General features: G+C 42.0%; 1 protein-coding gene across 3 annotated transcripts in view; it reads right to left on the bottom strand.

The window, feature by feature from the left end:
- Positions 1-17,586, bottom strand: part of EDRF1 (erythroid differentiation regulatory factor 1) — a 40,165-nt gene that overhangs the window by 19,818 nt on the left and 2,761 nt on the right. The window contains exons 3-16 of one of the 3 annotated variants that reach the window (XM_047073586.1): positions 16,965-17,031; positions 16,183-16,308; positions 15,131-15,255; positions 14,730-14,886; positions 11,911-12,129; positions 10,920-11,021; positions 10,529-10,650; positions 9,743-9,854; positions 6,812-6,959; positions 6,632-6,740; positions 6,231-6,342; positions 4,528-4,788; positions 2,296-2,367; positions 1,960-2,110 (exon numbers count right to left, since the gene is read on the bottom strand). In XM_047073586.1, coding sequence (XP_046929542.1) covers positions 1,960-2,110; positions 2,296-2,367; positions 4,528-4,788; positions 6,231-6,342; positions 6,632-6,740; positions 6,812-6,959; positions 9,743-9,854; positions 10,529-10,650; positions 10,920-11,021; positions 11,911-12,129; positions 14,730-14,886; positions 15,131-15,255; positions 16,183-16,308; positions 16,965-17,031 — 1,883 coding nt within the window. The remainder of the gene's footprint in view (positions 1-1,959; positions 2,111-2,295; positions 2,368-4,527; positions 4,789-6,230; positions 6,343-6,631; positions 6,741-6,811; positions 6,960-9,742; positions 9,855-10,528; positions 10,651-10,919; positions 11,022-11,910; positions 12,130-14,729; positions 14,887-15,130; positions 15,256-16,182; positions 16,309-16,964; positions 17,032-17,586) is intronic. The other 2 variants (XM_047073587.1, XM_047073588.1) reach the window with 2 other exon arrangements.

Below are 17,586 nucleotides of genomic sequence, written 5' to 3'. Positions count from 1 at the left end.
TCTACATGCCAACCGGCCAGAAAGTTTACCCTTCTAAAACAAACTTTAATTGCGGTGGAACCCCTGTTCTAGAACACTGAAATGGTTTCTCACCACTTACTAAATCCTGTCTATGCGCCTTAGCCCCACTTTCTACAGGACGTTTTTGTCTTCCTCCGCAGTATTCCACCCCTACTACCCATCGGCCAAAGTCAAGTTACTGCTTGTTGCCTACACAGAGGCCTATTTTTTCCACCACCCCCCCCCCCCCGCAGTGGACTATTTCCTCTCCCAGGAACACTCTTTACTTAAAGTCCAGCCTATTACTATCTTCTTCATCTAACAAATGGTCATTTTTTGTGCCAAGCACTGTCCTAGGCACCAGCAACAGTGACATGCTGTTGTATGGCCTCCTTCCTTGAAGATCTCCCAGAGTAAAGGTGCAGACAGGCTGCTAACATAAACCACAGCAAAATCGATTAAGTGCAAGTACAGAGATGAAAACAAAATGGCTGCAGGAACCCTCCCTCCCCAGTCTCTCAGCCTCAAGATTTCTCTTTTTTCGATCAGCAACGACACAAGTCTTTCAAAGCAATGAAGGCACAATCTCTATTATGGTTTTTTTTAATGCATGAATTTCTTTTCCCTCTGCTACTGCATGAACTTTCTGCATCTGAGGTATTGTGAGAACACCAGAGATGAAGAAGACACAATCTTTGCTCACAACCATATTGGTGTGCGCGCAGAAAACCATTCGGCACAACTAACTATAGCAGAAGACAAAATTAAGTGCTCAAGGACAAAGTGTTTAAGAGAATCAATTCCAGGGGCACCTGGGTGGCGCAGTCGGTTAAGCGTCCGACTTCAGCCAGGTCACGATCTTGCGGTCTGTGAGTTCGAGCCCCGCGTCAGGCTCTGGGCTGATGGCTCAGAGCCTGGAGCCTGTTTCCGATTCTGTGTCTCCCTCTCTCTCTGCCCCTCCCCCATTCATGCTCTGTCTCTCTCTGTCCCAAAAATAAATAAACGTTGAAAAAAAAAAAAAAATTTAAGAGAATCAATTCTGACTACAGACAGGAGCGTAAAGATCTCGAACATACATCAACAGGATTTTCAACAGCCGAGTTGGGGAGAAAGGAAGGAAGAAAAGGCATTGCAAAAAAAAAAAAAAAAAAAAATACCATAAAAAAGGCAGTGATGTCTCAAGTCCTGGTGTTCTCACTGCAGAGGGGCTCAAGCCTGGCACACAGCAAGCACTACATAAACGCTAGGGAAATAAATTTACTTCCCCACCTACAACTTATGTTCATGAAGAGAAGAAAAGTCAGGAAAGCATTTGGTATTTCATACACACAGGCTTCCAAAACATTTTTTAAACAAAACAGACTTTTCAAAAGTCCACATGCTCTTCATGAAGTGACTTCCCTGAGGAACCAACCAGACAACGTATAAGTGACCTTTCTGGTTTATGCAAGAACCACGGGGTAACAACAGCCAACAACTCTATGGGGCTTACATGTGCCGTGGCTCTAAGCACTTGACATGTATTAATTCATTTGATCCATATAAAACCCTCTAAAACAGGCACCATTGTCTCCAGTTGGAGAGAAAACAAGGCTCAAAGAAGTGGAACTTGCCCTAGCAAAGCCAAGATTTGAAGCGAGGCAGTTTGGTTCCTAAGTCTGCTCTTCAACACTCAGCTGCTTTAACTGAAGTCATTTCTTAGGAGAACCCTACTGGGCCGAAGGCATCAGCTCTTTGCTGCAGGGGGAAGGAGCAGAACTTATTAGCAGTAGCTATGAAGGATCAAAATTATCCTGTTTTATACTTTGAATGAAACAGTATTTCCCCCTACTTTCCATTCACATGGCATCCTTTTCCTGAATTCCTTTCAATGAATGCCTTGACAGAAGTCTGCCACTGATAAAGGACTAGTACACCATTCTATACAAGAGTCCTTATTTGCACATCAATCCAACTTACTTTTGTCCAAAAACAAGGCCATCTGCTTCTCCAGACCCTCAGGACCCCCCCTTGTGGACTCATCTTCATATTTTAATGGGATCGGGGTGTTGGGGTCAGCTGCAGGAAGGTCGCTTTCTTTTTTAATGCTGCTATCCACAGATTTTAGCCCCTTTAAGCAAGGAGAAACAGTTATCACACACATAATGAAAGGTCAACTATAAACGAGATACAAGGCACTGAACACATGTAGGAAAATTTACACTCTGAAAATAGACTTTAGTCACCAACAAACAAGTGCTATGTGCATATCAAGTGCAAGTTCACCGAAACAGTGAAGACCAAACGAAGGCCTACCTCCAGAACATAGCTGAGCACAAGTCTACAGCGCTCCTCAGTGTCATGGCAAACCGGAAAGGTGCAACTGGGCTTCAGAAACAGACATTTCAAGTGATTAGTAGGCCGCCCCCATGACAAATTCCACAGCTCTCGGCTCCTGGGAATTACTAAAACTCCACACGTCAATAACTTCAACATTTGCTTACGTATTCAGCTTCGTGAGGTAACGTACCGCCTTAACTGCACATTAAATTGATACAAGCATCAACAAAAATCTTGCCTGATGAAAAGATCTTCCCAAGTGTATGTGACTTTCAATTCTTAAAGTTTTAAACATAATTCTGTTATGACACAGCAAGAACGTAATGTTTTAGGTAAACACGTACCCCATCTCAGAGGGCAATGTGGCCCCTGGTCAGCACGGCTACTTGGCAACACGCAGTTAACAGTACCCCAATTTGGCAGTAAGTTAACGAGGATCGCCAGTGGTCTCGGCGTATAATTTATGTGCTTAAGTAGGAGCAGAACCAGTTAATGACCTACATCTACTAAGTGATAGTACGTGTAGGGGCCTCTGCGAGGCAGGTCACTTTTGGGGACTCCTGCAACGCTGGAATCACTGTTCTCATTTTACAGCGAGCACAGATGTGAAGTAATCTGTCCACAGACACAGGAGGCTGAAACGGAGGCGTGGAAGCCATGCTGACTGTACTTCAAACAGTACGTTTTATAAGGCAAGGCTCACTAAAGACACGTTTACAGGAATACCATGACTGTATTTTTGAGTGCCTCGGATAACAATAAAAATCACGGTCTACGTATAAAAAAAAAAAGTCAACTAACGTATCACTACGTCTTTAATTATCATCTACTTAAAATCTTTTAATTAAAAGACCCATAAATCCAGGGTCTTTACAACGCAGTTCCCCAAATACATAAAATTATTGATTGCAGAAGTTCTGTTCATAATCAGAGAAAACAGTTTTTTCAATTCTACCGTGGAGTTCAAGCTGAAAGTGCACGAAAACTCGGATGGACAGTAACTTTTCCCACAGTCGTTTAATCAAGTATTTACGGAGCACCTATTATGTGTTCTAGACACAGGAGACACAAGAATGTCCATACCTACAGGGAGCTTCTGTTTTAGTGAAAGGAAACAAACGCAAACCTCAGGGACAGGTCACTACCTCCATGAAGGACAGAAAAATACAGCATGGTTTTAGCTAGAGTGGTCTAGGTCTCTGAAAGGAACGACACTTTCATCAGGATTTAAGGCTTAGAAAAAGGCAACCACGCAAACTTCCGGGACGTGCTGAGCACAAGCAACGGCAGATGCCTCCACTGGGCATGATCCTGACGAGCTTGAGGCAGGAAAAAAGGCGGTGAGGGGAAGGTAAAGGAGAGGGAGAGTGCAGGAAGTCAAAGAGCTAGGCAATGTTTCATGGGGACAGCGAGGTCCTCTAAAAGCTTTCCCGGATATAAAGTTTCCACCTGAAAGTTTAAACTCTGAGCTTACGTTAAGAGATGATTTGTAAATAGGACCATATCTCAGTTCAGCGAATAGCCAGTGTCTTTTAAGGCTGACTTGGATCTGATCACAGGGTGGACTGGAAGGTAGTTATGATTCAGAAAACAGAAACTTCATTCTAATGTCTGGAGAAAGACTGACGGTAGAAGAATAGTCGATGCAATCCACATCACCAGAAATCGAAGGGTGGGAAGTTGTTAGGGTCTATCTGACCTTGACCAGGACAGAGATATGTCCAACCTAGTTGGCATGGCCCAATCACTGAGTCTACCAGACCTTGACCAGGACAGAGATACGTTCAATCGAGCTGACATGGTCCAGTCACTGAAAAAGTCCTGTCCTGTAGCCCTGGGATAAGGTACCGGGTTCCTCGCAAATGTACCAATGAGCCACCTCCAATGAGCCACCTCCTGTCTACTTATTCTACGTTCACCAAGCAATATATGCAGTTTCCCAGCAACCCAGAAACGGAGAAGGAAGACCCTAGTGAGGAGACATGACTACCTGCTGGTCACTGCAAAGGAAAGTCTCCTACGTAAAAATTAGTATACTGATGTGCGATTTGCACGTTGCCTGCCATCGGTCTGCATGTTGGATCAGTTACCCTGGGGCAATTACAAATTTGACCCTGGACCATAAAGGATCTCCCGAAGTAATGCCTTCTTTTGAGAGGCTAGCTATATTCAATTAACCACTGGTAAAACTTTAACAAAAACGCTTACTCGGATTTGATGAATGGATTTGTATTTCTCCGGAACTGACAATTCTCCAACAGACTTAATGATAGCTACTGCTTTGTTATCATCTGATGGATCAGAACCGGTGCCATAGGATCCATTTTCATCGCTGTCTGCCAGCTCTTCCTCCTCTTCACTGTAACTTTCATCAGAATTTTCATTTAAAGGAGATTCTGAACTTTCTTCTTTTTTAGGTTCATCTAATTGAAAAAGTTCTGAAAGCATGTAATTGGCTGAAGCAATAATCTTACAAAAAGAAAAAAAAAACAAAAGGAAATGTGTGTGACTGTCATCAGAACCGAGCATTCTAAAGCAGAATGAATGTTACTACTGTACTAATAGATTTCTGGAGGTCTGCAACAGGCTTTTTCCACCAGACCATTACACTCAGAAAGAACTGGTCCCAAGTCAAAGGTCTGCCATAAAATCTTCCTGGGTTGGTATGTTTATTTCCCGAAATTATTCCATCCCCAGCCCACCTCTTAAAAAAGGGGGCAACTGGTGACAAAAGTTTTCACGTGTGTAGTGTTTTAACTGAAGTATTAGCAAGAGAACACTCCACATTAACTGAGAAACCAGAATTTCTCTTTATAAGCTATGAATTAATAAGGGTTTTAATAAGCAACTAATACATGTTACAGGATCCTTGGTTCTAGGGGGAAAAAAACCTCCACTAGCTTAATGAAGGAAAAGTCCATCCGGGCATCTTGTAAAATTAGTGTTTATGTATTACCATTATTATTCCACTCTATTATTTGTTATTAATTCTTGATCACATTCAATAATGTTAACACCAGTTTCCAACTTTCACATAAACTATCCAATTTCCACAAAATATCACCACCTCCATCAATTAAATATTTAAGTCAGAAATTATTTTGCCACTTTTCTTCAAAAAAAGTTTTCTCTTGGTTTAGTCTCTAGGATAAACTTTTATAGTCAAACTGGATGTGGCGACAATTAAAATTAACTTGGGCCTTTAAAAAAAGTGCACGTGACACAACTTTTTCTAATGTAAATGGGATACAACTAGCAGTAAACCACAAAGCTGCTGTCGGACTCAGACACCGGAGGGTAAGGAGAATGGGAAATCGTGGGGCACAGGGCTCAAGGATTGTTTTGAGAGAGGCTTTGTACATTTAAGTATGGAGTGCGAACCTAATTTACACAACAAAGTGATAACAAGGTCCACGTGTGTAAATGGATCTTTTAAAAGATACTGTAAATACCGTAAAATAGTTTCTCTACCTTCTAGACGCGGTAAGACAAAAGGAAAAAACAGCACTACTCAGTGAAAATTACGGGAGTCCTAAATTTAGAGAACAGGGCTATCCAAGAGAAATGTAATGGAAGCCAGCCACATAGGAAGTTTTAAATTTCTAGTGCCTAAATTATAAAAAATCAAATCTGGGGAAATTAATTTTAATGTATTTGTTCCACTGCACAAAACACGATCATTTCAACATGCAACGTGTACACACCACATGCGGAATTCAATGTGTATTTTACACTTAAAACACATCCCAATTCAGATGAAGCACATTTTCAGTGCTCAGCAGCCACATGTGGTTACTGGCTGCCGTAATGGGGCAGTTCAGACTATGCGTTTAGCAGCTTTAATGTGTAGCCAACAATTCTCTATCAGAATGCTAGACTGTTTTCAAAGAACACGTAAATGTTAGTCTTACTTGAGGATGTCTGCTTTTGTCCAACAACTTAACACAATTAAGAAGCAATGTTCTAATAGTTCCGTAGTGTTTCTTATTTTGATTCTTCTTCATCATCATGTTGCAAGCAACCCTAGAAAAATATTTGTATCATTTCACACCCATTCCTCATTCTCTGCAAGATTCAAGTATAAGCATACTCCTCCTACCTTCTAATAGTATGAGAAATACAAGAAACCATTACTGTGTCTTTTGAATATGGCATTCATCCCCTACAAGTGGACACTGACAGAGTCTGTATACATATACACATACTTCGTCTCTTAAGCCACAAAAACCGAAAGGGTATTTAAAGGATTTAACCTAGATAGTGTGGCCATACACCTTAAAATTCAATTAAGTTTACTTCTCCAAGCACTCACTTATATAAGAGAATAGCCACCGGCATTGTGAACGGATTTTGGTACTTGTCTTCAGTTTCTTCACAAAGAGTAGTGAGATCATAGAGCTTCACTATATCACTCCCACTTGCTGAAAAGGAAAACAAACCTCAGTTTACTGGAGTCGCTCAATCATTATTGGTCATTCAAGAATTCGTTTACCTTTAAACAGCCAATAGGTATGTCCTTCTTTGGTACAATTAGATTTCAGAAACGATAAAATATTCTGTGCAATGTCTTTTATGACCTTCGTAGAGAAGTTCGAGTTTTCCAAATTGGGAATCTCTTCTGTTTTTATCATTTCATACTTCTGCAAAACACAGAATACATTTTCAGAAAAACACCTAGACGGCAACACTTCTCTTACTAAAAAGGAACCAAATACATAGATCCTGCAGTCAGAGATCTCTGCAGCCTGGAAGAATGTCAACCGCTGGTTCTCAATCTTTTTACGGCTCCAGCATTCTGAAGGAAATGGGACCCACCTGTCGGCAATGCCGTCGGTTGCCACAGGAGTGAGTCTCAAGCGAGAATCACCACCGATTTAGAACCACGGATTTAGGCGTGATCCTATTCCGGGCCTCACGTGCAGCAGCTCATAGCACACCCTTTCTTCTCTCCACCTAGTGGTTTTCACCTGGGAGGGTGGCAGACAAGGCGGACTTCACCCAGCAAGCTCTCCCCGTCCAGACACTAGACTCACCTGGAAAGTCTCCCCGGTAGACCGTCCTCTTCCCTGAGGCTACAGACTCTACCCCTTTGCAGACAGGGAGACGGGGCTGGGAGGCAGCAGTGAGAGCACAGGCTGCGTGGACACGACTACCACGACTTTTAAAGGATCTCCATTTTTCTAGCTTCTCTTCTGTTCACACTTCCCTGAATGCCTCTTACCACACTTGAAGAAACTCCAAAGCAATTGGAAAATAAGACCAACAGTCTCCCAAGGTTGGTTTTCATCCCTCTCGTTCACCTAAAGCCCCAAGTTGTAATTTCCTTCCTTAAGATGCTCTTCTCCTGGATTGTACACCGTGCTACTGGGGATCTCGTTCCCTCTGAATGCCCCCTTCCCTTTCACCCACATGGGGAAAGGCTCCAACACTGGAGGTGAAGATTCCCATGGTGATGAAGTTCAACAGTATCCAAGCAGATGGCGCCTCAGATTCTCTTTCTAGCCCCACCTTCTCTAAAGCCTGCAACTTCAAAATGCTCACGGACATTTCGATGCTTTCCTCAAGCAGAACACATGATCGCAGAGAGACCCCCTTCCTCACCTAAACCAATTCAATGTCCCATCTCAGGCAAGGATACCACCATTATTCCAGTCCCCAGGCTCTGGGATTCCCTCTGACGCACCTCCCCCTCCTGCCCCAGCCTCTCCTTAAAGGCTGCCATTTAGGGTAATGGTACAGTGTTTCCCAACCCAGGGTGCAGATCAGAATCATATACAAGCTTGCTTTTTTTTTTTTTTTTAACGTTTATTCATTTTTGAGAGAGAGAGAGAGAGAGAGAGAGAGAGAGACAGAGCATGAGCAGGGAAGGGGCAGAGAGAGGGAGACACAGAATCTGAAGCAGGCTCCAGGCTCCAAGCTGTCAGCATAGAGCCCGAGGCAGGGCTCGAACTCACGAACCGTGAGATCATGACCTAAGCCGAAGTCGGACGCTGAGATCATGACCTAAGCCGAAGTCGGACGCTGAACCGACTAGGCCACCCAGGCGCCCCCTTTCTTTTCCTTTCTTTGACAGATACACAGATCCCACCTATCCCGATACACTGAGGGACCCAAGCAAGTGTGTTAACAGGCCCCTGGGTTGGAGCACAATGGTTAAAAGGATGGCCTCAGCCAGACACAGGTTCAAATACTGGCACCACCACTTACTAGCGATGTGGCCCTGGGCGACTCACTTGAGCGCCCTGATCCTCAAGTCTCCCTCTTCATCAAGAGGGAATAATGGTATTCGAGCACCTAAGACCAAATGAGTAATGCAGGTAAAGCATTTAACAAGGTATCTGGAACAAAACAAGTACTCAGTAAATGCTAGCCATTCTTGCTGTCACTTCTGAGTATTCCCTCTGTAGTAGAAGTCCATCCTGGTGCTCGCGATAACGCGAGGCTCCCCAGTCTTGTCTCCAAGTCCTCTGTGTCTGTTTCTCGTGCCTTTTCCAAATTATGATTCCAACACAACGAATTTCACCTCCCAGACACAAAGCCTTCACAGATTCCAGATTATTAAGTGAACCAAGCCCACACTTCTTAACTCAGAATCTGGGACTCTCCATCATTTGACCCCAGCTTTTCTAATCTATTTGCCATTCTGCTACGTGCATCCTGTGTCCCCCAGCTGTATTTATCATCAATCCCTTCATTTACTTACACCTTACATTAGTCTTTTAGAACATTCATCTCCTGTTTTCTGAGGCGCTATCACTCAAGACCCAGTTGAGAGGCCACTTCTTCCAGGAAGTCTTTCTTTTAGACCAAAACAGAAGTGATCTCACCTTCCCCGACCACCCAGGCTTCTGTGTGTGTACTGCACTTCGAACACATAATCGATGGTCTCCTATCTTTTCCTTTGCACCCTGCTATTTCCCATTAGTATTTTACCTTTCTGGGTAGTGGTTTTCCCCCAACATTTGCAATGGGGATAAAGTGCCTCATAAATACCACCAGCTCCATAACAATCTGCTATATAAGCAATTGATTTTACACACTATTGCTGTAGTCTTTCCTTAAAACTCCATGTATACGGAGTAGATAGCTGTTCAGTGTACAAATATCTCCACTGTACAGACACTTTTAGGTAATTAACTACTATGAGTGCCTGGCGTTAAAATCAGGGATCTATGATTACAGATGTAGGTTTCCACGTATGATGACCTTCCCACAAATTACCTGTAAAATTATACTCCTGTAATATCTGGAATTCTGTTATCACCCACTCAAATGTGAAAACGCTCATTCATTTATTTACAGCCATCTTCCTTGCTGAAAAGACAGCCTGGTATTTAAGGGCCTCGGGAAATTTGGCGAGGTACTCTCCACACCCATTTGCATTTGAGAGAAAATTAGAAAAGTCACACTGTATCTTACTTACCTGTACAATTCCATTTACATGGAAACACATCACAAGCTCTGGTACGTTGCAGATCAAGTTGTCCAACCAATAGTCAATTCCAGTTAGCACATTAATCGGCTTGTTGTTGTCCCTAGAAATACACAATTCCAATTATTCAGTTTGAGATGTTCCATAATAAAACCATCTGAGACTGACTTCCACCATTTCTCCCCAGATGAAAAATGCCACATACGCTTTCTTTTCTGATGAGATACACACATGTAGCTCACGTGGCGTGTTAACATCTTTCCGTAAGCTTCGCTTGAGTTTCTAACAGGAATCCATACAAGTTTTCATTAAGAGTAGAAGTAAATACGATAGCAGATGACTGTGAGCCTACAGCATGCTCCTCATACAACCTGAGGTGAGAGACTAACCACCCGTGTATAATAATGCCCAAGTTATAATTCACACTGGCCAAAATATCTCCGGAGTACTCACTCAAGTGTTCACCATCAGTTAGTAGGAAGCTGGTAAACTATCCCCTTAACTAATGATAGCCTATTCTTACAAGTTATACATTCAGACAGAAGACTAAGCCTGTGCAACAGATCTCCGACTCCACTCATTAAGGACTGGAATGAAAACCCAGCTACAGGGCTTTCAGCATTTGCTGATGATAGCACCCCTCTTCCTTACCGTGCCCATCTCAATTCATGGGGCCCAGGAGGAAGCTAAAAAACCCAGAGAAAGGTGATAATGCCCAAAGAGATTTAGTGAAAGCAGATGAAACACAGACTCTAAAGGAGTATCATTTTGGTTTACCTGAGACGTAGGCTGACTGCTGGGTATCTGCCTCCTCCAAATATAGGCATGTTGGAGCCAACTAACATATGTATATCTTCAAATGTCCATAAGATGTTCCGAACGAAATCGTTTTTAAGACCCTTTGATTTAAAACAAAATGGGAAAGACTATTACATAGTAAACAAGAGATCCATAGTTTCCCCCCATGAGTCACACAAAGACTAGAAAAAGATAAAGGAGACAAAGTAAATTAAAGTCACAGAGCTAGAAGATCACAGAGATGTTTAGAAAGCAATTTTCAGGATCGAGTGGATTTTTTCCCCCTACAAATTCCAATTCAGACTAGTTTTTAAATGGCAAAGTAGACTGGGGATTAGGTGTCTCGATTCGGACACCATGGAAAGCATACCTGACTGTTCTCCCCGTCATTGAATAAAGTAGTCAGGTTTTGTTCTTTGGGTGCTGAGGCCACATGCCCCACTATGTATGAGGGTTCAAGAGGCTCACTTCCCTGTGAAAAGTGCAAGGATAGGAGTGACTCCACTGCCATCATTTCTTACAAACGGCCTACTTTTAAAGAGTATTACCTAAACATTCAAAACATAAACCTCAAATCTATTTTTGTGAATTAAAGCTACTACAAATCATTAATTCTCACCACTGGGTGGCTTGCTTCAGCTCTTAAGTATTACAGCTATTCTAATAAGCCAATCACACTTAGATCTCAAATAAAGATTAAAGATTGTTTGCAGCTTTCAAAGGTTTAACATTTTTCTCTTTTTTGGATAAATTTGAATACCACTGCTCTTTCAGCCCACCCCATCTCTACTGAATTTAAAGTATTTAAGAAACCTCAGCCATATGGAACGCCTGGGTGGCTCAGTTGGTTAAGCATCTGACTTCGGCTCAGGTCATAATCTCATGGTTTGTGAGTTCGAGTCCTGTGTCAGGTTTGGTGCTGACAGCTCGGAGCTTAAAGCCTGCTTTGGATTCTGGGTCTTCCTCTCTTTCTGCCCCACCCTTGCTCTCACTCTATCTCTCGAAAATAAACAAATGTTAAAAAAAATTAAAAAAAAAAAAAAAAACACCCTCAGCCATATAAAGATATATAGATACATATATATATATTTTTTTTCAACGTTTATTTATTTTTAGGACAGAGAGAGACAGAGCATGAACGGGGGAGGGGCAGAGAGAGAGGGAGACACAGAATCGGAAACAGGCTCCAGGCTCTGAGCCATCAGCCCAGAGCCCGACGCGGGGCTCGAACTCATGGACCGCGAGATCGTGACCTGGCTGAAGTCGGACGCTTAACCGACTGCGCCACCCAGGCGCCCCTAGATATATATATATATATTTTTTTAAGTAATCTTTCTACCCAACATGGGGATTGAACTTACAACCCCGTGATGAAGAGTTGCATGCTCTACTGACTGAGCCAGCCAGGCGACCCTCAGCAGTATTATCCTGGAGACATCGTCATCAGAACAGCCTCTAGTTTTGCTGTCTAATGTGTGCTTCACAGAATACGAGTCCCTAGGATACTCGGTGAAGAACTTCCAGAGGATGCTTTGAAGCCTGCCGCTCACTACAGGCTTGATTTTGGAGAATAACAATGCCTATTATGTAAAAAAAAAGCCTCTAAGAGATTCTGTAGTAGAAAAATCAACTTCCCCTCTATAAAACCCAATGTTCTCAAACTTCTTTAATCTCTGAATACGTTTTATTCTTAATACAATCTGTGGAATATAAAAAAAAAAAATTTAAGGCAGAGGAATCTTTGGCAACTCAGTCCGCCACTCAAATTTCAACCACTGGGGACAACTGCCTCAAGCATTACCGTCAATGTCGCAACAGATCCCAAGATCGGAAAGCTTACGTGCCACGCGCACTGCTTGTTCTATGAATTTACCTCTTGACCTACGTGTGTGCTCATCGGCTCAGCACCTGCCCGTGAAGTGCGTATACCCGACTACAAGCGCAGTGAGGTTGGGGTGGGGTGGGAGTGGGGGAGAACCTCCACTGCTTTTGCTGTGTCTTGTGATCTCTGTCATGAGTCCCAAAAGAACTTCAAAACTTTTTTGTTTATCCAGACAAGTTATCAACCTCTGGACCAAATCCTCAAATTGTACTCGTCAGGTAGTAAGTAGCTTTAGTGGGAGTCCGGGCTCTAGGTTATAACGTTCTCAATCAAAGTTTGGCTCCAAGGCCACCCAGACACCTATTTAACTCCATCCTTGCTTAACACAGGCCTCAAACTAGCAAGGTTCGTTTTGGGAACAAGAATTCACAAACAAAAATCTCTAAATTTGAAATTTAGGCAGTGTAATATCGTATCAAATATTCTGTCAAGGAATATCTTTATGGCAGGCTAGCAGTGCTCAGGACCACGCCATTGCCAGGATAATCGGATAACCCTACTGCTCCCAGGGCCCTTCTAAACACGTGTGGAGCACACAGATGCTGTGTGGGGTGCTGCTGCAAGGTTGAAGTCAGAAAGTTCAGGGTTTAGATCCTCACTCAGATGTCACCAGCTGTGACCGCGGGTGAACATCCTCTTGTACAAACTTTGGTTTACTTATTTGTAAGACGACACCACCAACGCTTAATACACACAAAGCTCCAAGGATGAAAAAAATGTGCACGTACACACATACGGATACACACGGCACAGAGTACGCGGCGTAAAAGGCATTAAGCAGATGCCAGTTCGCTTCCTCCACGTACAAGTCTATAGATTCTCAAAAGCTTCCCTGACTTTTCACAGTGAGCCTTAAACAAGGGAAGGACAGAATGAGGAGGCTGGGAGACGAGCAGATGGGTGGCAGATTAGGTATTTCCGTTATGCGGTCCTTTTGGAACGTGTGGGGTTTGAAGTCAAGGAACATTCGATGAGTTTTTAAAAACTCTGTCGGGGGCACCTGGGTGGCACAGTCGGTTAAGCGTCCGACTTCAGCCAGGTCACGATCTCGCGGTCCGTGAGTTCGAGCCCCGCGTCGGGCTCTGGGCTGATGGCTCAGAGCCTGGAGCCTGTTTCCGATTCTGTGTCTCCCTCTCTCTCTGCCCCTCCCCCGTTCATGCTCTGTCTCTCTCTGTCCCAAAAATAAATAAACGTTGAAAAAAAAAAAAATTAAAAAAAAAAAAACAAAAAACTCTGTCAGTGTAATACAGTCACATACAAGAAAGCGCATAAACGAAATCCGATGGTAGAAGGACTAACTATCAGACAAAATATCCATGTAATCATTACCCAGGTCAGAACATGGGACCCTGCTGGCACGAAGCACCCAGCCCCTTCTCATGTACACAACACCCTCACCTCCTGGAGGTCAGCACCATGTGAACTTGCACGGTAATGATCTCCTTCCTTTTCATTATAGCTTGCCTGCCTTTGGAAAAAACTTAAATACATTACATAGCTTAATTAGCTTTCTCCATCTTAAAACCTACTAAAACTCACATCAAGTTAAATCTATTTGCCTCCTGTACCCTATAGTTTGGGAGGATAGCACCAATCTGGACAAATAAGTTCAATACCTGGGAGTATAGAACAAGAGAAAAAACACAATTTACCACGTTAAAAATCCTACTTTATCTTCTTCAACCTTGTGAGTACATTTTCCTAAAAACAGACATGCACAGTTTACATCTCTGCAGTTACCTTATTCTTTGATAAGACACAGTAAAAAAGACTAAACAAGAAATAAGAAGAATCCAAAACAGACACCCTACTCTCTCTTCCTTCTAAAAGCTTTACAACGTTAACGCAGGAACTTCATCCAGGAAATCCTAAGGGCAGTTTGACGCTTAACAATCTACAAGTTAAGATAAGAAGGTCAGTATTCACTTACAAACAGGCCTGTGAGTCTCAGTATTTCACAGGCATTTATTATAAATCTAAAGTGTAAGATATACCAGATTACATACTACTCTCAGGACTTCCAGGAGATAATTGGTACTGATAAACATACTGGCAAGCTACTTTAAATGCTGGTAAAAATTTTTAAATCTTTTGAATTAAAAAATTTGATCTAGCCATTCATAGTATTTTTGGTAGATTCTGTCTTGAGAGTCTAAAAAAAGTATTTTTCCTAATTAATTTTAGGCCATAAACTAGAGCATTTTTTTTTTACTCCCATTCATCTATTTTTATTAACAAGATCACCGGTTTTGTCTTCTTAAACGAGTTTACCGAATTAACGTCTAAGGACTAACTAACCTGACTGGAAGCACTGGGATCCTCAGAGACTGAAGAAGGCATTTCAAAGGGGGCTGGCCAGGAAGCCCCATCGGAGTCAGTGGCCTGATCTGAACTGGACGGTCCCTGCTGTTCCGCAGCAGAGGGGACGGGCTGAGCAGCTCCATCGCCATTGATACTGGCCAGTCAGAAAGAAAAGTATCGCACGGTTACTAAAGTTAACCTCACGGAACGGTCTACCAGCTTTTAAAACCCAAAGTCCACGATCAAGTATAAATCCCGTTACAAAAAGGAAGACAAGACATTGCAATGTCAACAATACCCCAGTTGCAAAACTTCAATTATTACTTTTACGAGCTTAAAATTAAATTTCGGATCAGTTTCCCCTTCCTTAAGGGAAATGCAAACAAGTCGCCAAGTACCTGTAATATAAAAACTTGGAAAGAATAGCCTTCTGATACCAGTGCTCTTTGCTCTTTTTCTTCCTCTGCCACTTCTGATCGATAAGTCTCTGATAAAACTCCTTCAGCCACGTCCAGTCACCAGTCTGAGTGACAAGAGAAAACGATAAATACAGCAAACCCGTAGTCAAAACAATTTGTCAGCCACCACTCTTTTACAGGAAATACTCTATTTTTTGAATGCTACTTCCTAAACACATACTCAAACACTATCTTTCTAGACTCAACGTCTATCACCTCTTTTGGGAAATCTGTCTTTCTCTTCTCTGTGAGCCAGGCTAAGACAAGTGATTCTTCTTTGAAACACGTTCCTCGGTACCTGGAATAAGCCCCAGTGTGTATACCACACTGAAATTATCTGTGTATGTGTCTGCAACACCAAAACTCTAAGCTGCCAGCAAACGACCACTGTGATTTACTGTCACCTCTCGAGAGCTTGACCAGCGGCAAGCATACACATACAGACTGAACGGCCAACAGTCTGAGTACAGAAACGGACCCGCAAGCCTTGAGAAACTGAAACATTGCTATTACGCTTTATATAAAAAGTATCCACCATCAACACATGGGGGGTTTGGGAATAGGCATTTATCAAGGTACAGCTTGAGAAGCTCTGCTTTCAGCAAACCAATTAATTCCAATAACTATGTCTTCATTGGAAGAACTTCTAACCTTTTTCACATTTCCTGGCAGTCATGTTTCATGAGAATCTCTTCAATGGACACATCAAAGGATCTTTCAAAAATCTTAACTATTCCCTTAAATTTCCATTTTTTTCACAACTTTCTTCACTGGCTTCCTCCCTTTTCCTTGCAAGATTCCTGGCTGTTGGTTACCAGGAAGTTTCTTCTTCGTTCACTCTCTTTTCTATTTTTTTCTTTAGTAAAGCTTCTTTACATTCTGTGCAACATCTTACTTCTTAGCTGCCGAAGTGCTGGACTGCATGCCCACCCAAGCCTTTCTTTGGATTAAAATAATGCTTTAATGGTTGTTTTTCCACAAAAAAGTATTACCTGAGACGATCTCATAAAGAGCTCTTGAATATCTAACTCGTCTAACAAGAGAGTCCTTCCGATGCGATGTACGGCCATGCTCACGTGGGATTTGCTGTAGGGAATCTTCAGGAGCTTTTTTATGTTCTTTGAAAAATTAAGAGAAGACAGTTTAAGAAAAAGACCTTATTACTGTGACTTGAGCTCTTTCAAATCTTCATGGTTTGAAAGCATAATAAACTTCATTCCCCTAACGTTATACAAACTGTACTGGACACGAAGAGCTAAATATAAACATACAGAAGACAGAGCTTTACAAACACAATCACCTACACTTTACCAGTCATGCTACATTAATGTAAATGACAGTCAAAGATTTATTTTTACACAAAAGAATTTCCTAAAGTTAAGGGTGTAGGTCACACTTTCACAAGGACCTAGGCTTTCAGCATATCAAATAAAACCACCCAACTAAGGAGTGGGAGAGTCTGTTCTAAGTACCATTTTTAATTCTCAATTGGTAACATTATATAAATCATCCCAAACATTATAATCACCTATACTTGCTACTATAAAAATACAACCACCAATATCACTATATTGCCACTGCCAGTGTTTTGGGCGCTGCTCCTTCCTTTTTGAAAGGAGAGGTGGCCGAGCATGACTTTATTAACAAAAGAGATATTCGATAATCAGATGACTGTACCTTATTTCACCAGTAATTTTTCAAGGCTACAGAACACAGCATGCTACAAATCCCGGGCATAAACACCCCAACTACCGTCCCCAATAAAGACACTTACTTCAGAGTCAGAAACGACGTCCACATCATTTCCCACAGAATCAATAAAGTCGTACGCCATTCCAAAGCTAATGGGGGGAACAAAGGCCACAACCGTCATGCCCATGACGACATAAGTAGGAGTTTATAATACAGTATTTCATCACTCCCAGGATACACATTTTCCACATTTTACCATCTCTGAAATCAGTCTGCCTAAAGCCATTAGAGTGGAGTAGCCTTTCCTTCTTAGTGGTACACAGAACAATGATGTGACTTAATCACGTCTTAGATTTGATAGAATATAGTAATCATTGTTAGAAGCAATAGGAAACATCTAGAAAAAAATTAACAATTTTTTTTTTTGTAATTACAAATCCCCAAAAAACCTCCAAACAAAAACACTTTAAGATACTATTCTTTTTTAGGTGGGGAGATAAGAAAAATATAAACAGAAACATTTATCAGGATTTTAGTCTCTAGGATTGTGTTGCTAGCGATATACAATCAATACTACTTTTTCAAAACAACAACAACAAAAAAAACCAGAACCTGACACTAATTCAGCCAGAAGGAGAAAAGAAAAAAAATGTTGTGTCAGGTACCACGTGAGGCACATCTATAATCTCTAAGTCTGAACAGCA

This window comes from Lynx rufus, unplaced genomic scaffold (assembly GCF_022079265.1).
Source record: "Lynx rufus isolate CCGP_SWC_20201006 ecotype Redwood Valley unplaced genomic scaffold, mLynRuf1.p SCAF_11, whole genome shotgun sequence".
NCBI lineage: Eukaryota > Metazoa > Chordata > Mammalia > Carnivora > Felidae > Lynx > Lynx rufus.
This window is presented reverse-complemented; position numbering and strand designations above follow the sequence as displayed.